We start from the raw sequence: 26,996 nt of genomic DNA, 5'->3' as shown, positions 1-26,996 counted from the left end.
GATGGGTGTCTGAATTCAGTAACGGACCGCACGACAAAGTTGTACATTTGAAAGGCTTTACTAATAATGTTATCTACGTGAGCGTCAAAGTGCAGCTTATTGTCTAATATTACACCTAGGTCTCTTATATTTTGTACTTTATCAATATCTGCGTCACAAAGGGAATAAGTGAAACTGCTTACCGTTTTTCTCTTAGTAAAGCTTATGCTTTTGCATTTATTGAGGCTAAGCTCCAATTTATTTTCATAGCAGTAGGTGGTGAATCTATCCAAATCTTCCTGAAGCAACTTGTGGTCTTGGTAAATATTTATTTTTCAATATATTTTTAAATAATCAGCGTTAAGAAGAAATTTACTATTTAGGAAGCATTTGTTTATATCGTTTATGAAAATGACAAACAGTAACGGACACAAGATAGATCCCTGAGGGACGCCTGGGCTCACACTTGATGTAGATAATTCATGACCACCAACCACCACCCTCTGTGTTCTATTAGAGATGTAAGATTTAAGCCACCTCCAAAGATTTCTTACCATAAGCAATTTTTTCCACCAATATACGATGGTCTACTCGATCGAACGCCTTGCGGAAATCAGTGTAGAACTGTAGACACTATCGATTTAGGTGTTTGCATCAAGTCCATCAAATAAATCAGTTGTATAGGTTAATAGATTTGGTATAGTCGAGCGTCTTTTTACGAAACCGTGCTGCTGCTGTAGGATATTATTTTGCATGAAAGAATATATAGCATTGTGGACTAATCTCTCAAAGACCTTAGAAAGAACCGGTAGAATGGATATAGGCCTATAGTTCTCTATGTCACTTTTTGAACCACCCTTATGTACAGGGACAATCCTAGCGCTTATCCATATTTTTGGGAAAATACCATCAGATATTATTATAAAGATAGTGAAGAGGCTGATCAATCACTATTGCAGTTTCCCTAAAGAAAATGGGAGGTATATTGAGAATATTAGAAAGAGATAGTTACAATCCATTCGATGAAAAGGGGAATACCCCGCATTTTTTCGAGTTTTGCCGTATGAAGGAAAAAAGTACCAGAATAGTTGAAAAGCGTGAATTCTTCCATTGAGACTTGTGTACTTCTCCAATACCCATACCCAATTCTAGCTCACGTAATTAATGTATGTCCCATTAGTTGTAAAAAATAGAAATGTGAAGGTATTGTGCTATTCATGATAATGGCCAAAAGGCAAGTAAAAATGTTACAAAGTGGCTTTATTCAAAGCATCAAAAAATGAGTAATCTCATAAAAATATGTGTTAAAAATTTGTGTTATGAACAATATTAATAACTAACATTCGAAAAATTTTGTATTTTCATTTATCTTTTGAAATATATAAGTAAAATTTTATTTAAGGATGTAGAATTGCGTAGTAAATGGAGTTCTGCTGTTGGCCTAGAATTGAAAACTTTATTTACGAATTATGTGATCGAGGGGATTCGAAAGATAAATATTATTAACGATAGCAATGACAACAATAATAGCTTGTTATCAGATAATGAGCTTCCTAAAATATAAATTTCCTAATTTTTTTTAAATTGCACGTTTCTCCAGAGCTCTTAATAGCAACAAAACTTTCCGCGTAAGGATTTAAACGAGTACTTCTTGAAAAATGGTGCTCTCTACAGGGCAAAATTCTGTCCCCTAAATTCGTTCAATATTACGTTCGGACTATTACTGAGAATATTTACAGATTTTTAAAGTTCTTATAGCGCAGTATATAATTTAATTTTTGTACTACTTCCGATTTACCATAGACTCTTTTTATATTGAACAATAAATCAAAATATTTCTTGTTACCATAGCAATGCTTACACAAATTATTTTTGATTTTCGGGGTGCATTTTGAGCACAAAACCTTTCTTGTATAGGATATGATAATTGTTGCTATTGTATATATTTAACTTTTTCTTAATTTTTGGATTAAGAAAATGGAAGAGAGCGAATTAAGAAAATTATTACAAACTAAAAATGGTTGCCGCATTCCTGTTTTGTTACCTATACCTGATGTTAATAAAATCAGAAAACTACCATTTACACCGATGCCACCATACAATCGAATCAAGGTAAGAAATTTTGATTTCCGATTTACTAGTAAATAACTTTAATTGTCCTTCTGTGACGAGCTGAGTAAAATACGCTCAAGGAAAAGTATATACGGCAATCGATACTAGGTAATAGGTTCACATCTAGCTTAGCATCGCAGAGTTCATGAAGGGTGCATCTAGTGCTATCAAAATGTCATGTAATTATATAAAAGTTCTTACTTTGTATAGGTATATTGCTCTTTAACTTCCGTCTTCAACAATCAGAGAATAATAAGAGTGACAAAAATAATTGAAACGGTTATATTAAAAAGTGTGCAAAATTAGTCTCGTAATAGACGAATACAATATATATATAACTTGCTATCCTATTCGTTTTCACAGTATATACTTATTATGAAGAAAGCGAGAAGCGCAGCGCGAGAGGTAGTAGCGTGGTTAAGTAGACGAGAGAATGAGATATAATACATTACACGTAATTTTATGTTCTCGGTGAAAAAATCTCTTGTATGTGAATTCATGTTGTTTCAGCCTGTAATATTCCACTGCTTGCAATAGGCTTCTTTTCTCAAGTAGAAGGAGGATCAGAGTTTAGCCACGCTGCTTGAATGTTGGTTGGCGGTTATCTGTCTTAATAGCTTTCCACTATATTGCACGTAAGACTTTTTAAGAAGTTAGAATGGGTATAGTAAGTTGTACTTAAAATATAAACATATGCCGTCACAGAATTTTCTGTAAATTTACCTATAAAGGAAATATTTCTAGCAAATTTTTTCTTTGAATTTCTTGAAAATAATGTAGTACCTTGACGACGCGTTGGCGCAGCGGTCAAAGCACTGGCTGTTACGCTGGCGGTCGCGGGTTCTCTTCCCGCTCACGACAGACATTTGTATCGGCTAAATAGATGTTTGTCATGGTCTGGACGTTGTGCTTGTGTATTGTGTGTGTTTTCGGATCCCCGTCACAGGAGAAAATTCTATTGGGGGCCGTTGAGTGTGAAGCCTTTATTTATTTATTTTGAATTTATTGCAAATAGACGGACAAAAACTGGGTTTTGTAAATTGTTATGGTATACCTAAATATTTTACTACTACTAAATTTTGCAAAACTCAATTTAGATAGCGAGCAATAAAAACAAAGTATGAACTTTCGATTTGACTTTAGGACATATTTATGCTTATCTGGATGGAACTTTTACTGTGAGAAATTCACATACTATTTTTTATTCATATATATTAAAGTACATTTTATTCATGAACCTTAAATAAATATTACAAACATTTATCATACATTTAAATTACGATTTTAACTTTTTAGGATAAACAACAAAAATTTCGCCAAATATTAGAAGAGAAAGCAGCAAATAGAAAAATTGTAGTAGCTCGGACATCAAATGAACAATTAGAACTCGATAGATTCGAAATTTCACAAGAAAGGCATATAAAAGTTTTGCGCGAATGTGCCCAAAAGATTCAACCACCACCTATGATCAAATCTTGGGAAAGACAGATATGTAGTTTGATTCCATCTAAACTAAGGAATTCATATCCAATTTTAATGGAAGAACTTTTGAATGAAAGTAAAGATGAATGGAACCGAAATTTGCATGATTTAGCTGTTAAGACTGTTATTCGTGACGTTCCAGGAGTATCCAGAAAAAAATATCAAGAACCATATTTTAAATTTAAAGGCATTACATCAAACTATAGCAAAATGCTCAAGTATCGTAAGAAGCTTAAATCTGGATCTTTGTTACTTCATCCATTTATACGACTCATACTTGAATCATCTGAAAAAACATTTCCTGAATTCATCATAGATTTATCGAAATACAGAGCAAAGGGACCATTAGACTTAGAAGAATTTCAAATTAAAATAATGGAGGAAATTAAACGTGCTGATTATTTAGTTTCTAGTACGTGGTATTCGATACTTGTTAATTGGTTGAAAAACCCGAGATGTTTGCGAGGAATGCAACCGAAAAAAATTACAGAGTTTGTGAAATGTGCAACAAAAATGATATCTATGCAAATACAAGAATTAATGCGGAGGTCTATAAACGCTATTATAGAATCATTATCAGATCATGAATCTGTACCTTTTCTGAATATAGAATTGGACTTTAATGGAGAATTTACTTATGATCCCTCACTTAATGAAGTGTATAATGCATATCACTCCATAATTAATGCAATTTCTAATATTGCTCAAAGACTTATGCCTATTGAACAATATCTTAAAATATCATATAATCATGATGCTTTGCCTGTTCAATATAATGCATGGTTGTATAACAGTGGTCACGATAGACTGCAAGTGCAGCTAAATACTGTATTTGATCCTCTCAGAGAATATTTAGATAAATTGAGAGTAAAATATAGCATGTTATATGGTATAGAAGCTAAAATAAATCTGACTAAATTTATTGAAGAAGCAAAAGATTTCGAAGACTCAAGAGCAAAAATAATTTATTTTCAAAGCATTAATTCAGATATAACAGCCATTATTGAAAATGAATATTTTAATTGTGGTGTTATTTGTCAACGAAGGATGATATGTGGATTAAAGGAAAAAGCTCTAGAATTTATAAATGATATAATAGCCGGTATAGTTAAAACACACAAAGAAGAAAATAATAGCATATGTCATGAATTTGAAATTATTGCAGCAAAGGCATTGAAAGAACCAGAGAATGCCGCTGAATTAGTTGAACAAGGTGTTTATATATTACATGCGAAAACCGTTTTAGTAGAACAACTGAAGGAAAGAATTTTGAGACAAATAAGTATTATTTCAAATTTATTAGAAATGACATCTTTAACTCCTGAACATGTAGCGTCTAATACTAAGACTGTTAATTGGATAACTGATATTAAGCCAATTTTTGAAAGGAATGCTGCTGCATATGAAACATTCAAAGCGGAAATGGAAGATAATTTGCTATCGAAAATCGCTTCTTTAAATAAGGAAGTCTTAGAAATTACCCCGTATCTTGAATTGCTAGATAACATGGACGATATTGATCATACTCTTGAATATTTAGAATATTTAAGAAAACTCGTTCACCGTCTCGACGACTGTGACAAATTAGTATCATGGATTAATAATGAAGAAACTACGTTTAAATTTCCCTTGTCTAATTATGCTGAATTAGAAGAACTAAAAGATTTTATAAAACCATTCCACTGTCTTGTTTATTTAGCACATAAGTGGAAAAGAAGCTATTACACATGGATGGATGGTCCATTTGAATATTTAGACCATGAACAAATAGAACAAGATCACGATTTTTATTATAAAGAATTTCTAAAGTTGTCTAAAGCTTACAGAACTAAAATTAAACAACAAATATCTGAAGGAGTCGAAAAACGATTCCAGGGCTTAGTAGATGATCCAGATGTACATAACTTACCAGCACCCATGAAACTTTGTGCTCAAGCTATAGCAGAAATAAAAGATTGGAGACCTAACGTCCAAATGGCTCACATTATGTGCAATCCAGCATTGGTTCAACGACATTGGGACGAAATGTCAACTATCGCTGGATTTGACTTAACGCCTAATGCTGGCACATCTCTTAGGAAGATTATTAATTTCAATCTTTGGGATGATATCGACCAGTACGAAATTGTTAGCGTCGCTGCCACGAAAGAATTAGCACTTATAACGAATTTAAATAAAATGATGGATGAATGGACTGATATATGTTTTAAAACTAATCCATACAAGGACACTGGAATTTATATACTAGCTGGCCTTGATGATATACAAAGTGTTTTGGATGATCATATTGTGAAAACAATAGGCATGCGAGGCTCAGCATTTGTAAAGCCATTTGAATCTCAAGTACGAGCATGGTACGATAAGATTACACGTGTTAACGCCACTATAGATGAATGGGGTAAGGTTCAAAGTCAATGGCTATACTTATTACCAATATTCTCTTCGAAAGATATTGTTGCTCAAATGCAAGAAGAAGGAGTAATGTTCGTAGAAGTAAATAACATTTACCGTCGCTATATGGGATCTGTAGATAAAGATCCTCATGTTTTAGAAATAGCTGGTGGAGCTGGAGTCCTAGAGTCGTTTAAAGTTGCTTCAAATTTGTTAGAAAAAATCAATGATGGTATTAACAACTACTTAGAGAAGAAACGTTTATTCTTCCCCAGATTTTTCTTCCTTTCCAATGACGAAATGTTGGAAATTTTATCTGAAACAAAAAATCCACTTAAAGTGCAACCGCATCTTAAAAAATGCTTTGAAGGTATAAATAGATTAGTTTTTGATCTTGAATATAATATATCTGCTATGATATCAATGGAAGGTGAACAAGTAGAGTTTTTAGAAACTATCAGTGTAGCAGCTGCTAGAGGTTCAGTTGAAAAATGGTTAATACAAGTCGAAGATCAAATGTTAAAAGCGGTGAAATCAGAAACTGAATTGTCTTATTATGATTATGTAAACATGAGTCGCGTAGATTGGTTACTATCTTGGGAAGGTATGGTTGTTTTAGCTATATCACAAATTTATTGGGCGGTAGATGTACATGAATGCTTACACACTCACAAATTAAGTGAATTACAGGAATTTCATATTACGTTAACGAAACAACTAAATGAAACTGTTTCTGTTATACGAAGAACTGATTTATCTAAACTTAGTAGTATTACAGTGAAGGCTTTAATTGTAATTGATGTTCATGCAAAAGATGTAATACAAGATCTTATTGAAAAAAATGTTACTGAGGTAACAGATTTTCAATGGTTAGCACAATTAAGATATTACTGGGAAGACGAAAGAGTTTATGTTAAAATAATTAACGCAGTTGTTAACTATGCATATGAATACTTAGGTAATTCAGACCGCTTAGTAATAACGCCTTTGACTGATCGTTGTTACAGAACCTTAATAGGAGCATATTACCTCCATTTAAATGGAGCTCCGGAAGGTCCAGCTGGAACAGGTAAAACTGAAACTACAAAAGATTTAGCTAAAGCTCTCGCTGTCCAGTGTGTAGTTTTTAATTGTTCTGACGGCTTAGATTATAAGGCTATGGGAAAGTTTTTTAAAGGGTTGGCTTCTTGTGGTGCTTGGGTGTGTTTTGATGAATTTAATCGGATTGAAGTAGAAGTTTTGTCAGTTATTGCACAACAAATTTTATGTATAGTCCAAGCTGTTAGACAGCATTTAGAAACATTTGATTTTGAAGGAACGACTTTAAATTTGAATCCTGCATGTTATGTTTGTATTACAATGAATCCAGGCTATGCTGGAAGATCTGAATTGCCGGATAATCTAAAGGTATTGTTTAGAACAGTTGCCATGATGGTTCCCGATTATGCAATGATAGGTGAAATTTCATTATATTCTTTTGGCTTTATAGATGCTCGAAGTTTATCAGTAAAAATTGTTACAACATACCGCCTTTGTTCGGAACAATTGTCCTCACAGAATCATTACGACTATGGTATGCGTGCCGTAAAAACAGTTTTATCTGCTGCGGGTAATCTAAAGAGAGCATACCCTAATGAAAGTGAAAGTATTCTGTTGCTAAGATCAATTACTGACGTTAATTTACCAAAATTTTTGTCATTCGATGTACCTTTATTTGAGGGTATAATATCAGACTTATTCCCAGGAATAACTTTACCCAAACCTGATTATGAAAATTTCTTAAGAGCTTGTGATATTGTTTGTGAAAAAAATAATCTACAACCGATAGAATGCTTTTTACTAAAAGTAATTCAAACGTATGAAATGATGATTGTTCGACACGGTTTTATGCTAGTAGGTGATCCATTTTCTGGCAAATCTATGACTTTGAAAATATTATCAGAAGCGCTTAGTCTAATGAGTGAACAAAATTTACCAGGTGGTTGTGAGTGTACATATAAAGTTCTAAATCCGAAAGCTGTTACTATGGGTCAACTATATGGGGCGTTCGATCCAATATCATATGAGTGGACAGATGGCATTGTAGCAACTATGTTTAGAGATTTTGCATCAGAGGACAGTCCTGTGAGAAAATGGATTGTTTTTGATGGACCTGTGGATGCAGTGTGGATAGAAAATATGAACACTGTTTTAGACGATAATAAAAAGTTATGCCTAACTTCTGGAGAAGTTATGGCAATGTCAAATGTAATGTCAATGATATTTGAAGTGATGGATCTTGCCCAAGCATCTCCCGCCACAGTGTCAAGATGCGGCATGATTTATATGGAGTCCGCATCGTTTGGATTTACACCTTTCTATAAATCGTGGCTTAGTACTCTTAACCCCGTGTGGCTAGAGGAAAATGAAGAGTATATTTTTAATATGTGCTCGTGGTTATTTGATCCCTTAGTGTATTTCGTTCGTAAATATTGTGTCCAACTAGTTACTGCTGGGGAGGTAAACTTAGTAATGAGTACTTTACGACTTACAGAAATGCTAATGGATAATGCTATTGAAGGAGAAGAAGATACTAAGTATACAAGAACTTGGTTTTTAGCTTCATTTATGACAGCGTTAGTTTGGGGAATCGGAGGAATATTGAACACCGACTCTCGTGAAAGATTTGATGAGCTATTAAAAGATTATTTTAAAGGAGAAAATGGAACCCCACCAGAAATAGAAAGAATTGATGTCTCAATTCCAAGTGAAGGGTTTATAATAGATCATTTTTATATGTATAAAGGTAAAGGATGTTGGAAGCCTTGGCCAGATGCTGTAAAAGCAATTCAAGTAAAAGAACAAATCAACTTATTGCAGACAGTTATTCCTACGTTAGAGACTGAAAAATATTTATTTCTTCTTAGATTGCACACAAAGTTTTCGAAACCCTTGTTACTGATAGGTCCGACAGGAACTGGTAAAAGCTTTTATGTTCAAAATTTTTTGATGAGCGTTGATTTAGAAAAATTCACTCCAGGTTTTATAACCTTTACAACGACGACATCGGCAAATCAAACACAAGATTTGATTCTTTCAAAACTAGTAAAAAGAAGAAAAAACAATTATGGGCCTACAAAAGGTAAGCAAGCTATCATCTTTATTGACGATATGAATATGCCCGCTAAAGAGGTGTATGGCGCTCAACCTGCTATTGAATTATTAAGATTGTATTTTGATCAGAAACACTGGTATGATCTTAAAACTACAGAAAAGCTGTATATATATGACACTTTTTTTTACGGAGCTATAGGTCCAGTAGGTGGAAGTAGACAATTAATATATCCAAGAATGTTAAGACATTACAATATATATTCCATTAATGAGTTTTCAAAAGAAAGCATGACAAAAATATTTACTTCTTTATTGCAATTAGGATGGCGCAGGAATGGGTTCGGCCAGGATACCCAACCTGTAATAATTAATATTATATCTGCAACAATGAATATATATGATCAAGCTACTGAAGGCTTAAGGCCCACACCAGCTAAATCACATTATATATTTAATTTACGAGATTTTTCTAGAGTGATCCAAGGATGTGCATTACTAAGAAAAGAATCTGCTGAAAATAAGAAAACATTTACAAGAATTTGGATACATGAGGTAATGCGTGTTTTTTATGATAGACTAGTTGATGAATCCGACCGTATGTGGTTTTTTGATTTATTACGTAAGGCAACGCAAGATTTTATGAGAGATACCTTTGACTCAGCATTAGACACTTATCAAAACGAGAAAGGAGAGGTTACTCAAGATACTCTTAAAAAGATGATGTTTGGATGTTACCTTGATACGGACAGTGTTGAAGGTGAAAGAAGATACGAAGAAATACCTTCCAAAGAAGTGTTTTTAAACGTAGCTATATCAATGTTGGCAGAATATAATACTATGCATAAGGCTAAAATGAATATTGTATTATTTGATTATGCACTAGAACATTTATCAAAAATATGCAGATTACTTTCAATGCCATCAGGAAATGCTTTACTCGTAGGTGTAGGGGGTTCTGGTCGACAATCACTTACTAGATTAGCTAGTACAATTCTTGGACAACAAGTTTATCAACCAGAAATAACGAAATCTTATAGTGTTAAAGATTGGCGTGACGATATTAAACTGGTATTACGGGAATCTGGAGGTCTCAACAAGGACACAACATTTTTATTTACTGAAAATCAAATTAAAGAAGAAGTTTTTATACAAAATCTGGATAGTTTATTAAATTCAGGTGAAGTACCTAATTTGTATGGATTGGACGAAATCCAAGAAATTCTAGAGTTAGTTCGCTTAGCAGCACAAGGTGGAAACAGGAATCTTGATATAAGTCCCTTACAAATCCTATCATTTTTCATAGGAAGATGCAAGGCTAAACTACATATAGTTTTATGTTTTAGTCCTATTGGAAGTTCGTTCAGAACAAGGTTAAGACTGTATCCATCTCTTGTGAATTGTTGTACAATTGACTGGTATGACAGTTGGCCTGAAGATGCGTTGGAGATGGTAGCTCATCACTACATGGGTAAAGTCAATGTACCAGATAAAGTAAAGACAGCTGCGGTTATTGTATGTAAGCAATTTCACGTAGATTCAAGAATAATATCTGACGATTTTTATTATCAATATGGAAGAAAGACTTATATTACATCGGCCTCGTACTTAAATTTAATTAAATCATTTACCTTGCTAACCAATAAAAAACAAAGAGAGCTAAGAGCAGCAAAGTTAAGATATACCAATGGTCTAGATAAGCTTGGCCAAGCCGCAGATGCTGTTGCTATTATGCAGCACGACTTAAATGCTTTAAAACCTCAGTTAATCGTCATGGCTGCAAAGTCAGCAAAAATGATGGAAGAAATAGCAGTTGAAACAGCTACAGCTGATAAAGCTGCTGCACAAGTAAGAGAAGATCAGAAAGTTGCAAACGTTCAAGCAGCAGCAGCACAAGAACTTAAAAAGGACTGCGAGGCTGACTTAGCTTTAGCCTTGCCAATTTTAGAAGATGCGATTGCAGCTTTGAATACGCTAAAACCTGCTGATATTACTATTGTTAAGTCTATGAAAAATCCTCCAGCAACTGTAAAATTAGTTATGGCTGCTGTTTGTGTTATGAAAGGCATTCCACCTGATAAAATACCCGATCCTGACAATCCAGGAAAAAAAATATTTGATTATTGGGGACCTAGTAAAAGAATTCTAGGTGACATGGGTTTCTTGGATTCGCTTAGAAATTTCGATAAAGATAATATACCGATAGCAACAATGCAAAAGATAAGAAAAGAGTATCTTTCTCATAAGGATTTTAAACCACATATTATTGCAAAAGCGTCAACTGCAGCTGAAGGACTGTGTAAATGGATTATCGCTATGGATATGTACGATGCAGTAGCTAAAGTGGTAGCTCCAAAAAAAGCTAAATTAGAAGCTGCAGAAAAAGAATTTTCTGAAACAATGGCAATCTTAGAAGAAAAAAAAGCTACAGTAGCTAGATTAGAAGCAAAATTAGCAGAGTTAAACGAAGCATTGGAAGAAGCTAATATAAAAAAGAAAGCGCTAGAAGATGAAGTCCAGCTATGTGTTGATAAATTGTATCGTGCTGAAAAGTTAATCGGTGGTCTCGGTGGAGAAAGGGTTCGATGGACATTAGCTGCAGAAAATTTACAACAGTTATATGATAATTTAGCAGGTGACATTCTAGTTTCTTGTGGAATAATTGCATACTTGGCACCATATACTTTACCAGTAAGAACGACTGTAATAGCTAAATGGCGAGCCTTAATCATAAAACTGGAAATGCCACATTCAGATCAATTTGTGTTTAAAGACATTTTAGGAGTAGATATTAAAATACAAAATTGGTGCATAGCAGGATTACCTTGGGATTCTTTTTCAATTGATAATGCCGTTATACAAGACAATTCTCTAAAATGGTCTTTACTGGTTGATCCACAAGGGCAAGCTAATAAATGGATTAAAACAATGGAAAAATCCAACGATTTGCAGGTTATGAAATTCACTGATAGTAATTATATGAAAGTAATTGAAACATGCTTAGAATACGGTAAACCTGCTTTGATAGATTGTATATTAGAAGATGTAGAACCACCCTTAGATCCGGTTTTATTGAAACACACTTATACTCAAGGAGGAAAAGAATTTATAGCCTTAGGTGAAAATATAATTGAATATCATCCAAACTTTAGATTGTATATGACAACTAAGTTAAGGAATCCACATTATTTGCCTGAAGTTTTTAATAAAGTTACATTAATAAATTTTGCATTAACAAAAGATGGACTAGAAGATCAATTACTTGGAATAGTAGTTGCTAAAGAGCGACCAGATTTACAAGAAAAACGTGAAAAATTAATTGTACAAGGAGCAGCGAATAGAGCAGCACTAAAACAAGTAGAAGATGATATATTACGAACACTACAAGAGTCAAAAGGTGATATATTAGAAGATGAAACAGCGATCGAGGTTTTAGATTCCTCAAAACTACTAGCAATTGATATAAGGAAGAAACAGGAAGCTTCAGTTGAGACTGAAATAATAATTGAGAAATTTAGACTAGGCTATAGACCAATAGCGTCACATTCAGCCGTTCTTTATTATTGTGTTACTGAGTTACCAAATGTAGACCCTATGTATCAGTATTCTTTAACTTGGTTTATAAATTTATACATAATTTCAATTGAAAATGCAAACAAGTCCAAGGATTTAGAAAAAAGGTTAAAGTTCTTAAAAGATACATTTACTTACAATTTGTATAGTAACGTTTGTAGGTCATTATTTGATAAAGATAAATTAATGTTTTCTTTTATAATGTGCTCAAAAATGATGTTATCCACAGATGATATGGACCACAATGAATACATATTTCTCATAACTGGGGGTATAGCAGTGGAGAATTTACTTAAAAATCCAGTTGATTGGTTGCCAGATAAAGGTTGGGATGAGATTTGTAGGTTAAATGATTTAACCACATTTAAAAATTTTAGAAATAGTTTTGTTGGCCTAAGAGAGAAATGGAAAGAAGTCTATGATGATCTAGAACCTCACCATAAAATTTTACCTGGAGAATGGAATGACAAATTATCAGATTTTCAAAAACTCTTAGTTGTACGCGTTTTAAGACCAGACAAGTTAACATTTGCAATATCTGATTTTGTTGAAAAGCAAATGGGATTAAAATATATAACACCTCCACCATTTGATATAGGAAAATCGTTTGGAGATTCAAACTGTTTAGCACCACTGATATTTATTCTTTCGCCGGGTTCTGATCCTATGGGAGCTTTAATAAAATACTGTGACAAAATGGGTTATGCTCATAGATTTAATTCCATATCTTTAGGTCAAGGCCAGGGTCCAATTGCTAAAGCAATGATAGAAAAAGCCCAGTTAGAAGGTGGTTGGGTATGTTTACAGAATTGTCACTTAGCAGTATCTTGGCTGCCCATTTTAGAAAAAACTGTTGAAGGTTTTGATCTAACAAATACTGATTTAAGTTTTAGGTTATGGCTGACTAGTTATCCATCTGATAAATTCCCACAGTCAGTTTTGCAAGTCAGTGTCAAAATGACAAATGAGCCTCCAACTGGTCTTCAACATAATTTAAATAGATCCTATTTATCAGAGCCACTAAAAGAACCTGAATTTTTCGAAGGTTGTCCTGGAAAAGACAAACCTTTTAGTAAGCTTCTATATGGAATCAGTTTTTTTCACGCGGTTGTACAAGAAAGAAAGAAATTTGGACCTCTCGGTTGGAATATACAGTATGGCTTCAATGATTCTGACTTCCATATATCAGTTATGCAATTACAAATGTTCTTAAATCAATATGAAGAAATACAATATGTTGCTATTAAATATTTAACAGGAGAATGTAATTACGGCGGACGAGTAACAGACGATTGGGATAGAAGATTGATAGTTACAATTTTGGACAATTACGTAAATGCTAGTGTTGTTAATGATCCTAATTATCTGTTTTGTGATTTAGGATTCCAATATGGACTACCACGTAGATGTGAGTATCAAGACTATCTAAAACACATTGAAACAGTTCCAGTGAATCCTCCTCCTGAAGTATTTGGTTTACATATGAACGCAGGAATAACTCGAGACTATTCGATTTCAGTCGCTTTAACTTCAGCATTAGTATTGGTAGAGGGCACTAGTGGTGGAGGCGAGAGTGGTAATACCGAACTTATACTAATGCAAATGTCTTCTGAAATTTTATCAAAACTGCCACAAGTATTTGATATAGAACTGTCACAGAAAAAATATCCAGTAGATTACAACGAATCTATGAATACAGTACTTATTCAGGAAATGCAACGGTTTAATAAATTATTGATTGAAATTAGAAGCTCCTTAATAGACCTACAAAAAGCTGTAAAAGGTGTAATTGTCATGTCTCCTGCGTTAGATTTACAAGCCAATGCTATGTTGTTAGGTAGAATACCTGACAATTGGTGTAAGGTTTCCTATCCGAGCTTAAAACCGCTACCAAGCTATGTTACTGATTTTATTGAGCGATTACTAATGTTGGACAATTGGTACCAAAATGGGAAACCTCCTACATTTTGGTTATCAGGTTTCTTTTTTACTCAAGCATTTCTCACTGGATCAATCCAAAACTATGCTAGGGCAAAAAAAATACCAATCGATCTATTAGTATTTGACTTTGAAGTGCTTCGTGTTGATTACGACAACAAATCTCCAGAATATGGAGTTAATGTATATGGACTTTTCATGGATGGTGCTCGTTGGGATCGTCAGACTTATTCAATAGGAGAACAGTTTCCAAAAGTCCTAAATGATAATATGCCCGCTGTATGGCTATATCCAAAATTAAAAAAAGATTTTCAGGAAGGTACCAGATATAAATGTCCGCTATATAAGACTTTGGAAAGAAAGGGAGTATTAGCCACGACGGGCCATTCGTCTAATTTTGTCTTAGCATTTTATTTACCTTCTAATAATCCTACGGCTCACTGGATAAAGCGTAGTGTTGCACTTATTCTTCAATTAGATAATTAATACTGATACTTTTATAAGATACATATTAATGTATGTAGTTTCACTTGTATGTGAGATCGATGGGTAATTTAAGTCGTTATTTGTAACGGCTGTTCAATTTGAGGTATCTACATTTTAACAAGATAACTCCGTCAGAATTAATATGCTATCATTCTCTATGAAAGTTAAGGTTTGCATTATATGACAATCTGCAACCTTTTCTACCTAACAACAACGGACTCTTGTTATTTAGTGTAAAACTAGTTGGATTCAATTTTCTACAAAAGATTAAGTAGCATAACTGAATTAAACAATATAAATGCTGTAATTATCATAAATGTTACGGTATTTTATTACAGATTAACAAACACTTGATCATGTATACATCTGTGTAATGCTTAAATACGTAATATAAAGAGAGATGCGACACAATTATAAAGTCAGTCGTGTTTATATATATATATATATATATTTATATTAACTATTTATAACTTAGAATATTTTTATTGTAGCTATTCAACTTGTATTGTTTTTGCGACTAATTATGTATAAAAACAGAGAAAAAATGAAAATGACAAATTATTTATTTTATATTACCAATTAACTTTAATTTGGCGTTTCTAATAATTTTATTATATGTAAATTAAACAAACCAAATGTATTACTTATGACATTTTTGTTTTGAATTTGAATATTATCTTTGTTATATTAATATTTATGGACTTAATTACATCAAATTGTACCTACAAATTAAAAAAAAAACATTCGTCCCGTTTATGTATAAACCTGTTTTGTACTCTGTATATCCAATAAATTTTTAATAATTTCTCTATTCATTAAAATACTCCATTTGCCTGATCGCAGTTATGAGTCGAACACCTTATAGTTCTATGTCCTGCCTTTCCTGTCATATGAATATTGGTCCAATATCTGTATCACAAAACAAATCTATAAACATTGTACTACGAGCCCCGATACAAAATATTTCATCTAGTGTGAAATTATCTCTGAGATTTTTTCTAACTTCATTATTTTTGTATATCTATATAAAATATTAAGCTGTTCTACTATCGCATGTCGCGTTACTTATGCCATTTTTTAATTATGAACCAATAAACTATTTTAGCTTTTTAAATTTATACATATCCTGTTTTAAATTCAAAGAAGTAATAAGCAAAATAGTTCGTCTATCGGTGATTAATCGGTGATTATTCCTTCTTTGTACAATTGTGTTGCATAATTTAAATTTGTAAAAGTGATTCTGTGTCATTAGTCAAGTGACAGTGTAAATTTTGAAAATTTCAGTATTTTTCATTAATTTCCAAATGGGTCGTGGCAAACCCGTGTGTGAAGAGCTTCGAAAACAGATAGTTTGTGGGGTCGATGTTGGCAAACCAAGTTACCAAATATCTAAAGACTTGATAATTCCCAGGTCTATAGTCCAATCTATCATTCAGCACTATAAAAAGAATAGAACGACTTCTTGTTTGAAGAAAACTGGTCGACCACGCATCACAAGTGCAGCAGAAAACAGAGTCCTGAAGAAAATTATCAAAAATAATCGTCGTGCTCGAGCTGGAGAACTCACGGTGCAATGGAAGGACATGATTCACAAAGACGTCTCGGTTGATACTTGCAAAAGAGACCTAAAAAGAATGGGTTACGGATTTTACGCCGCTAAGGAGAAACCACTGTTGACTGCTGTATAAAAAAAAGTTTGCTAGTGATCAGTTAAATTGGACTTCCAATCAGTGGCATAGTATCATTTGGAGAGACGAGTCCAAATTTCAAGTGACAGGCGGCGATGAAAGAAAAAAAGTGGTTCGGAACAAAAATTAGGCTTTTCACACTGATTGTCTCAAATGCAGAGTAAAGTTTCCGGCGTCTCTTATGATATGGGGCTACATGTCTGCACAAGGTGTTGGTGGTATGCAGTTAGTGGATGGCTCAATCAATTCTGCAAGGTATCAAAACCTTTTGGAAGAGAATTTACTGCCCTCTATTCCGTCACTCAAGCATCAAGATTCCTTCATTTTTCAACAGGATGGTGCTTCCTGCCTTACTGCAAGGACAACAAAGACGTGGCTACTGGCGAAAAGCATCGCTACAATCGAATGGCCATCTAACAGCCCGGACTTGTCGCCGATCGAAACCCTATGGTTGAAAATGAAAAAAGTTCTCCGTAAAAATCCATCAGGATCGAAGAGCGCCTTAAAGGCTAAACTCTTGGCTGTCTGGGAGTCAATTGGTAGACGAACTATTTTGCGTAAGTGACAAGGGTAGACGAATACTTTTGCGATATGTTTTTTAGAATATTTTTTTTAAAATTTTTTATGTTATGTAAAGTCATGAAAAAATTTCAGTTACCTATGTTAAAATAAACTTTAAAATGGTCATCAAATTGTGGTTTACTTTTTATTAAACGTTTTTAATTATTTTACCAAATATTTACTTTCTATATTTTACGCTTTGCACTACTTTCCATACTAGATGAACTATTTTGCATCGGGGCTCGTATATACTAGCGATTTCGTCGCGATAACGAATCTTAGCAGTGTTGTACGAAAAATTGATAAAATAGTAAAAAAGTATGTCGTGATTTATTGTTAAAAATAAAAATTGGAAGGTACATATAGTTTTTCAGTATACATATTTACAAGTTGAAGGTGAATTAAATTATCAAATCGACAAATGTAATAAATATTGGTCAAGGTAAGAAACCTAAGTCTCCCATATGGCAGAAAGGGGTACGAGATTAAACCACCGTGCTACTCTTATGAACAATTTTCTTAACAAGAGAAATATCGTTATCATCCTGATAGCGTTATGGGGACTAAAAACGGAAAGCTCGAAGGCACATCAACCACTAGGCCAGAAGCAAACATTCGTTTGTTCTAGTGCCGAAATCCAACCCGACCCCGAGCCCATAATCGTTAAAGTAACTTTTCCACAACTATACCATCAAAGCACTCGTCTTTCAGTGTTTGCAATATAGTCATAATTATTTTCTTAACACAATACATACAAGATAGCGACTTCCTACATGTTTATTTTAGAAAATAAATATACTTTTATCCTACTTCAGCTTTGCCAAAATATGCACACTGAGTAAATTTAGCTTTATAGTATAAAAATATATTTCATGTTAACCAATAATATCGTCATAATTTTTTTTTAAATATTTATTGCACCGTTTACTTACGATAACATTAAGCTATACTTACGATAAAATAATATTTAATAATCTACTTACCATTTTCTTTATTTTGGATCGACGTATATTGATATTCAACATTGTAATATGTACTACTAGATTTTTGAATCATTATTAATATAATTCAGTTTTAAAACCGATACAGAAGAAAACGATAAAACAATCATTAAGAAGCGACGCTATTCTGATCGTGACAATCTTAACGCACTGCACACGGAGTTAATAACAGTCCTGTTGATAAGCTTATCGTTTAACATTCATGACTGATATGTCTCAGGTATAAAAATATAGAAATCAACTCACATAAAGATAAGCAACACAGTTACAGTTTAAGCAGGTAATAGCGATTGCTTTTACGAATATAGGTATTAGGTGATCTATCTATCAGAACAAAGTAAATTCGTAATAAATATTACAAGCAATAATATGATAAAAATACCGACATCAGATCAATAAAGCATAATACTTTTTTAAACTAATAATAACGCAGATTTTTTTTTTATATATCACTAGGTCGGCAAACAAGCGTACGGCTCACCTGATGGTAAGCGATTACCGTAGCTTATAGACGCCTGCAACACCAGAAGCATCGCAAGCGCGTTGCCGACCCAACCCCCAATCCCCCCGGAGCTCTGGTCACCTTACTCACCAACAGGAACACAATACTGTTTGAAAACAGTATTATTTTGCTGTGATTTTCTGTTAGGTCGAGGTACTTCCCCAATCGGGCTGCTCCATATTTTGAGCCGTTTAAATTAGGTGCTTCAGAGGCGGCTCGTCCTAAAGAGCACTTGTGCAGTGAACTCCCACGAAAATTACATAGGTAATCTTAAATCTATATTTCTTTATATTACATAGTATCCTTTTATTACATTCTTTCTATTTTACTATGCATATATAATAGTCTTGACTGTTATATTACGTACATTTGGCATTAAGTAGTAACGAGTGGAGCGCCATTGACTGGGTTTCTAGGTTGGTGGGTGGTTAAAACGAAGTATAGTACGATTCCTAACACTGTATTCAATGAGTACGAAAGAGACAGACCGACGACGACGAGACGAAAGAGACAGTATATGTATAAAATTTTCGTACCAAAATGTTAGTCACAATACTCCTCCGACACAATACTCTGCTGTGTGGCTACGGTAGTAAACAAATATAGCCACCCCCTCTCTTTCCGTGGGTGTCGTAAGAGGCGACTAAGGGATAACACAGTTCCATTACCACATTGGAACTTAAAAAACCGACCGATGGTGGGATAACCATCCTACCACTGGTTTTGAAATACACAGGCCGAAGACGGGCAGTAGTGTCTTCGGTGCGACAAAGCCAGCCCTGCAATCACTAACCTGCCTGCTCAGCGTGGTGACTATGGGCAAAACACATGAGTTCACGCAATTTTTGGCGTGAACTTTTGGAGGCTTTTGGCCTATGTCCAGCAGTGGACTGTGATAGGCTGAAATGATGATGATGATGATGAATACTTACTCCTCCGAAACAGCTGGACCGATTTTTATGAAATTTTGTGTGCATATCGGGTAGGTCTGAGAATCGACCAACTGCATTTAATTTTCTTGCCCCTAAGTTAAATGGTGGGAGAGGATTAAGCGAGTTTATAACATAATTATATGACAAAACAACGTTTGCAGGGTCAGCTAGTTTATAAATATTAAGATATATATATGTATTAAAGTATGTCAAAATGAGTTGTAACGATTTTAAATTTGGCTGGATAATACATAGAAGCTAGTTTCTTATGAAAGAGTAGAATATAAGTGTGACCGTTAGTACCATTCTACCATTATTGGTATGTTATCATAGCCTTTCATTTTTGCCATGGGAATCTGTTTTGCGAAGCAAAGATAATAATGAAATGTTATTGGCGTTCTTTATTCTTTTTGTTTTATAGCTGTGACATATAGTAACAATAATTGTTATCATTTCTATGTACTTAATTTATATTACAGTGGTCTCGAACCTACCGATTTTTTGGTATTTCTACTCATATAGGGTCTATCCTACCTATATCCTACCCTATGCGATGATTTTTCCATGAATTTTCGATTATTAAAGAAAAACTTTTTTACGCACGCTTGACTTGGGGAGTAAGCTGTTGAATTTTTGGCGAGAGCGTTACGAAAGGAGTGATCGGGCGAGACAAACGGAATTTGAGAGGGAGATATAAGTTAGTGAAAAAAGAAAAAACGTTACATTTAATAATATATACATTAATAACAGATAAAAGCATAATTTGATTATACTATATAAATAAGATAAACTAAATTAAACTAAAAAAAGCCCTTAAGTTATATATACATAATATAATAACTAAAAAACATTATTAAAAGGAGTCCCCTTAGGCAAGGTTCCGAAGATACTGGCAGTGTTCCCCTTTTGAATAGCGAGACTAATTCTTTGTCCGAAATAGCTGCCAGCTCTTCGGTCTCCTGTGACGTCGAATAACCTTTCTGCTATTTCCTTAAAAAGTCTTATAGCGCTAGGCCCCCACGGACCAAGGGTCTCGACACCGAATGGGACAAAATCATATTCAGAGCCTAGACCCCTGTATTTGTATGTTATATTGTATGTTATATGTGTTGTTGTCATAAGTCAATTTGCAGTTTATGTCGTCCCAGCTCCTCTGTGAATTTGCAGAAACTGGAAAATTTTGACCTGGGCATGCAATTAAAAAAGCGTTTCTAGCTTCTTCCAAACCAGCAATCTCAAAGTTTGTAGGGGATGCCCTTAAAATTTTACTTATGAGATTCGCTGAACTATGGATAGAAGATAGGAAGGCTGGTAAAGTGACATTAGAAATTTTCCGAATCACTAAACCACCATAACGAATAGGTAGGGTTGGGTCCAAGATTGCTCGTTCAGTTGCATAATAAGAATAGATTCTAAGCTAATTTTGATTAAGTCGTCTACTTATGTTAAAAGATCTGGGTGGTTCCAAGCGGAGCAGCAACCGAGCGCATACGTAAATTTTGGGACGAAAAGACAGTATTTTAAGATGCAAAGTGCATAATGTGGACTAATTTCAAGGAGACGGTCAACAGAATTTTGAAATTTAGTGATTGAATTATTAATATATTCAGAAATAGATTTATCAAAAGTTGGAGAGCCTAAAAGGTAAAGGGAATTACTGTTAACTATTTTAATATTTGGAGCCAAAATATTAAATTTTTGTTTTACATCATTTAAATTTAAGTCACAGTTATTTATAAAAAGTTCGCATTTGCTAAAATTAAGTTCCAAACCAATGGCTTCAAATTTATTTTTGATTAAAAAAAGGTCCGAAAACACAGTATCCACATCACCTCCTAGGGTTCCATCGTCCAAATACCAGACGTTGAATTTAGAATTTAAATTTTTAATATCGGATTTATAGCCAAACTAAAAATTACAGGCCCATGGGGATCACCCTGTTGACAACCTACTTCTGAGGACAGTTCATTAGAACGATATAATAATTTGGTTGGGTCAGCGTAACTGAGAAGAAGATAATTGTATATTTCCGGTATATGCTGTTTTATTTCTGTCAGCAGGGTATCCCTATTTACCGAATTGAAAGCATTTTTGACGTCAATTTTGAGCAACACGTCATGCTGGCCGTAAGTTAGGAAAGAGCGTACGGCATGGAAGGCTTCTTCACAGCCTCCTTTTACACCGAAACCTAACTGTACGGGTTCAAATTCCGAATATAATTTTGGTAAAATATGTCGAACAGCAATTTTGGGGGCCAGACGTCGAAGTGTTGATCCAACAGCAATCGGTCTCACCCCTCCATCCTTTTTGGTGAGGGTGATGAGGTTCGCGCCGAAAAGAATGGGAACAATTTCTGGATTGACATTACCGGAATACATAAAATTGATTAATTTAGTGATCGAATTTACAAGTTGCTCACCTGCATCACCCACAGAATGCGATGTTAAGTCTTTCAAATGTTGGGGTGAGATTTCATCCAAACCTGCAGCCGAACCTGGTTTAAAAGATGAAATAGCATCCGTAACATATTTGACTTGAATTTGAAGGCATTCTTGCCCGCTGTTGCTGGGTCGAGAAAAAATGTGTTTACTGGAGATGGAGGGTATTTTGTCCGTAAGGCCTGAAGGGTGACAGGGGTATCTGGTGATAGCACGTCGTTTGAGAACAAAAGGCGAGCGGCACCTTTGAAATCTCCGTCACATATTTTGTTTTGGATGACTTTGTTGCGATTACGATCATGTTTGATTGGAGGTGCGGGAGAAGGCGAGGAGCTTACAGCACAGTTATTCTTGGTCTTTTGTGTCAAAGATAATTTCGGTTCATCAGTTTTTATTATATGTAGTGTGCTGTATGAAAATAAAAATAGGTTCTGCCAGTCTTGAGTACAATTGCTAATGTAACATTTCTGGATAAATTGTGACAAATGTGTAGCAACTGTTATTCGAGCTCCTCGTGAGATTCTTTTAACTATGGGTACACTATTTTTCAAATGGCTAAGATATGTATAGAAAGGAGTTGCATCGTTGGCTACCTAAGTAGGCGCATTCAGAATAATGGGTTGGATGTCTAATGGTGAACGGTTTTGGCTAATACATTTCCTGTGTGTTTTTGTAGTGTGTATGTTGAGGCCTTTCAAAGATTTGAATGTTTTGTTGCACTGTGTACATGTATGGGTCGTGTTCGACGTGCCATCACAAAATTGGGTCACGGACTGCATTTAAAACATTTAAATACATTAATAAAAAAATAGCTTAAAACAAATTTAAAAACACAATATAGGAACTTAAAATAAACACTGAAAAAAAAAAATATAAATAAAAAGTCAAAGTCAAAATATGACGGCTGCTTTTTACGTGCAAATTTTACGTGTCCGGGCTTGTATAATATGTTTACTAACTGAAACCAGCCGTTGGAGCAGACGGGTCCTGGAGTGGGGATCACGTCTTGGCAAACGCAGTGTGGGACGTCCTCCGGCCCGTTGGACCGACGATTTACGTAAGATTGCCTGAGTAGGCTGGATGAGGATTGCGGAAAACCGGGATGTCTGGCGCGAACTTGGGGAGGCCTATGTCCAGCAGTGGACTGCAAAAGGCTGAGCCATTAATTTGTAAAATTGCATAAAAAAATGGAAAAACAATAACAAATGGATTTACGTTTCATAAATTTTACTCTAGTGGTATGGTCTAAAGCTCACTCGTTTTTTTTTTTTTAAATTATTCCGATTTTTCCACCGATTTTACTTTTATAACCGCAAACAAGGCTTTGTATGAATTCGTAAACTACCGGAAACACCAACAAATACAAAGGAATCTAAAAAAAGTATATCGAAATATGTTACGGACATTTTCGCTTTAAATTTCTTTTTATTTATAATATATATATTTTGTTTATAATTTATATATTAAAGAACGAGATCACATATAAATTAACTCTTGTGTCTCATATTTAATAATGTCAAAGTTCTCAACTAAAACTATCATGAAACCACCTACCATGACATATCGCGCGTGGAACGTAAGATCATTGATCAGATGGCAACGCCTGTCCCGAACGCAAAACCGCTATAGTAGCTCGTGAACTTCATCGCTATAATGTGGATGTGGCAGCACTCAGCGAAACACATCTCGCTGATGAAGGAAAGCTGGCGGAAGTTTGAGGTGGTAACACTGTCTTCTGGAATGGTACCCCTTCATACAAACCTCGTAGGTCTGGGGTAGGATTTTCCATCAAAACTCAAGTAACAAAGCGATTTTATGAATGTCCTGTGCACATCTCGGATCTCCACGTCACCACGCTACGCCTTCACCTGGACTCGGACAACTACCTTAATGTCATCAGTGCTTAAGCCCCAACGCTGGACAAGTCTGATGACATCAAGGACAAATTCTATGAGGAATTATCTCAATGCCTTAATAAAATCAAAAGCGAAGAGCAGATATTGCTGCTAGGCGATTTCAATGCCAGGGTTGGCCGGGACTATAAGGCTTGGCTTGGAGTTCTGGGTAAACACTGAGTCGGCAACATGAACAGCAATGGTTAGTTGCTGCTCAGTCTTTGTGCTCAATACGACCTTACAATATCGAACACTATGTTCCGACTTGCCGCTAAGCACAAGACAGCGTGGAAGCACCCGCAGTCTAAACACTGGCATTTGATAGACTACGCTATATACGGCAACGAGACATCAGTCAAGTGCAAGTCACCCGTGTTATGAGCGGTGTGCACTGTTGGACTGACCATCGACTCATTGTCACCAAGCTAAGACTCCGCCTCCACCGGTCACGTAGATCCATAGAGAAAAAGCCTGCGTGTTTAAACGTCGATATGCTAAAGTATCGCGAGGCTAGAAAGAAATATGCCGAAGCCATATCGGGAAAGCTGTTGCCTGCAAATGAGACGGATGATGTCAGTGCTGCTTGGGGAGCTTTGTCTAGTCATATTATGGAAACTGAGTCAGCTACATTGGGTACAAAAGACCGGCTGAGCGAAGACTGGTTCGATGACAACAATGAGGCTCTCAAAGCAGCGCTCGACAAACATCGAGAGCTCTTGCGACAGCTCAGTAGAAAAGGCGGAAGCATTGTGGCGGTCAAAGTGAGTGAGCAAGAATTGCGCAAGTTGTCTCGTCAGATAAAAGATAAGTGGTGGCAGGACAAAGCTTGTCAAATGCAGTGGCTTACTGACACTAATCAGTTTCGGGAGTTTTACTGCGAGATGCGAAAGCTGATTAATATTTCCTACCGAGAAAAAGTACTTCTGAGGTCTTTAGACAGTTCACACCTCCTCACTAGCAAGGAGGAAGTACTAAAACGTTGGGCTGAGCACTTCAACACTCTGCTCAACGTGGATCGATCAGCGGATCTGCGAAACATCAGCTTAATGCCTCAACTCCCTTTTTCTATCGAGCTGAATAAGCCACTGACGCTCGACGAGGTTGTCACTGCCATCAGACAGCAGAAAAACAAGCGGGCAGTTGGCTTTGACCATATACCAAGCGAGCTATTGAAATACGGTGGTAAGGATTTGCACACAGCGGTGTGGAAACTATTTGTGCGAATGTGGGAGGAGGAGCGAGTACCAGACGATTTCAAATTGTCTCGTATTAGTGCCCTCTACAAGAACCGGGGTGATCGATCCGACTGTAACTCATATCGCGCTATTTCACTATTATCTGTTCCTGGAAAGGGCTTTGCAAGAGTTTTATTGAACCGCCTAAGGGACCTATCAGAAAGGATCTTGCCTGAAACCCAGTTTGGCTTCCGACCTAGCCGAAGCACATGTGAAGCTATTTTCCCGGGGCGTCAACTTCAGGAGAAAAGCAGAGAACAGGACGTCAGCTGTCTCTGTCTCTGCTTTGTTGACTTGAAAGCATTCGACAGTGTGCCTCGCGAAGCCCTCTGGATGGTACTGGGAAAGCTAGGATGCACAGAGAGGTTTGTGAGACTTCTGCGACTCCTGCATGACAATATGCAGTGCTGCGTCTCCGTAGACGGCGAACAGTCCGACTTTTTCCCCGTTACCTGTGGGGTAAAGCAAGGGTGTGTCCTAGCACCCACACTATTCGCTCTATACTTTGCAGTGGCAGTCGAGGCGATCCTACGAACTGTTTCTAAAGGAGTTCGCATTCGCTTTCGCACTGATGGCAGTATTTTCAACTTGGCCACACTTAAGGCGCACACCAAAGTCTCGTATACATTGATCACAGAGATCATGTATGCTGATGCTTCTTGGCAGAATCCCCAGACGGCCTGCACCAGCTGATGTCCACTTTCTACCAAGCATGCTTCGAATTCGGCCTAAAGATCAGTGTCAAAAAGACGGAAGTAATGTCTCTAGACATACATGGTCGTGAGATACTGACCATTAAGCTTCGTGAGGACGTACTGAAACAGGTCGATAAATTTCATTATCTAGAGAACACTATAACAGCTAAGTGTGACCTTGATGCCGAGCTCAACAGCAGGATAAGTGCTGCAGCTGCAGCATTTGGCAAGCTGTGTTCCAAGGTCTTCTGCTCGCACGACCTTAAGCTGGCTACTAAGATCTCGGTTTACATGACGATCGTACTGCCAAACCTTCTCTACTCTTCCGAGACCTGGTGGTGTGTATCGTCGCCATATACGCACTCTTGATCGATTCCACCTAAAATTCCTGCGCACCATCATGAAGATCAGATAGTCTGATCGGGAACGTAATACCAAAGTTTTAAGACGGGCCAATGTTGGAGGCATATTTGATGCGTCGCAACTTCAGTGGTGCGGTTATGTACCACGGATGGCGGAGGAGAGAGTGATGGCGAAGCACATCTTTTACTCTGAGCTGGAGGAGCGCCAGCAAAAGCATGGCCGACAACTCCTCAGATACAAAAATGTTCTGAAGCGTCACATAAAAAGATGCAATATATAGCCCTCTGGCTGGGATAGTTTGGCAGCACAGCGACCGTGGAATGGCGCGAGATTGTAAAAAGTGAATTCGCGAATTTGAGGAACAGCGTTTAGACGTCTGACCTCTACCCCAAGCGCAATGAGCTCAAAGACCGCTCCACTCGCCGCCATTCACTATAATTATAAGAGCGGTAAGCTCACTTGTCCATTTTGTGCAAGGAACATTGCTGCAAAAATCGGCTATAAAAGCCATCTCCGGGCGCACCAGCGCCAAGCCCTGTAAGGAGTCGACGTGGTCGCCGTGGCCGAAAATCGGTCGAAATACATACTATACTATACTAATGTCAAAGTTACCTAAAAAAAAATACAGTAATGAT

The 26,996-nt window shown here is 35.8% G+C and overlaps 2 protein-coding genes across 2 annotated transcripts; both read left to right on the top strand.

Moving 5' to 3' along the window:
- The first annotated feature begins 1,956 nt into the window (after positions 1–1,956).
- Positions 1,957–15,051, top strand: LOC123669184 (dynein axonemal heavy chain 12). Its single transcript, XM_045602812.1, has 2 exons — positions 1,957–2,091; positions 3,388–15,051. The coding sequence occupies exons 1-2, from the start codon at positions 1,957–1,959 to the stop codon at positions 15,049–15,051; spliced, it is 11,799 nt and encodes a 3,932-aa protein (XP_045458768.1).
- Positions 15,052–16,355: 1,304 nt separating this feature from the next.
- On the top strand, positions 16,356–16,739 carry LOC123667643. Its single transcript, XM_045601506.1, has one exon. It carries the CDS (start codon positions 16,356–16,358, stop codon positions 16,737–16,739), a length of 384 nt encoding a protein of 127 aa, XP_045457462.1.
- Positions 16,740–26,996: the final 10,257 nt, after the last annotated feature.

The sequence above is a fragment of the Melitaea cinxia genome, chromosome 3 (assembly GCF_905220565.1).
Source record: "Melitaea cinxia chromosome 3, ilMelCinx1.1, whole genome shotgun sequence".
NCBI classification, from domain to species: domain Eukaryota; kingdom Metazoa; phylum Arthropoda; class Insecta; order Lepidoptera; family Nymphalidae; genus Melitaea; species Melitaea cinxia.
Note: the sequence above shows the minus strand (reverse complement) of the source record. Positions and strands in the feature narration are given on the sequence as shown.

Bases quoted from the DNA above. Each gene is read 5' to 3' on its own strand.
- LOC123669184 (XM_045602812.1), top strand. From the start codon at position 1,957: ATGGAAGAGAGCGAATTAAGAAAATTATTACAAACTAAAAATGGTTGC. The intron at 2,092-3,387 runs GTAAGAAATTTT...TTAACTTTTTAG, and splicing joins CACCATACAATCGAATCAAG to GATAAACAACAAAAATTTCG.
- LOC123667643 (XM_045601506.1), top strand. From the start codon at position 16,356: ATGGGTCGTGGCAAACCCGTGTGTGAAGAGCTTCGAAAACAGATAGTT.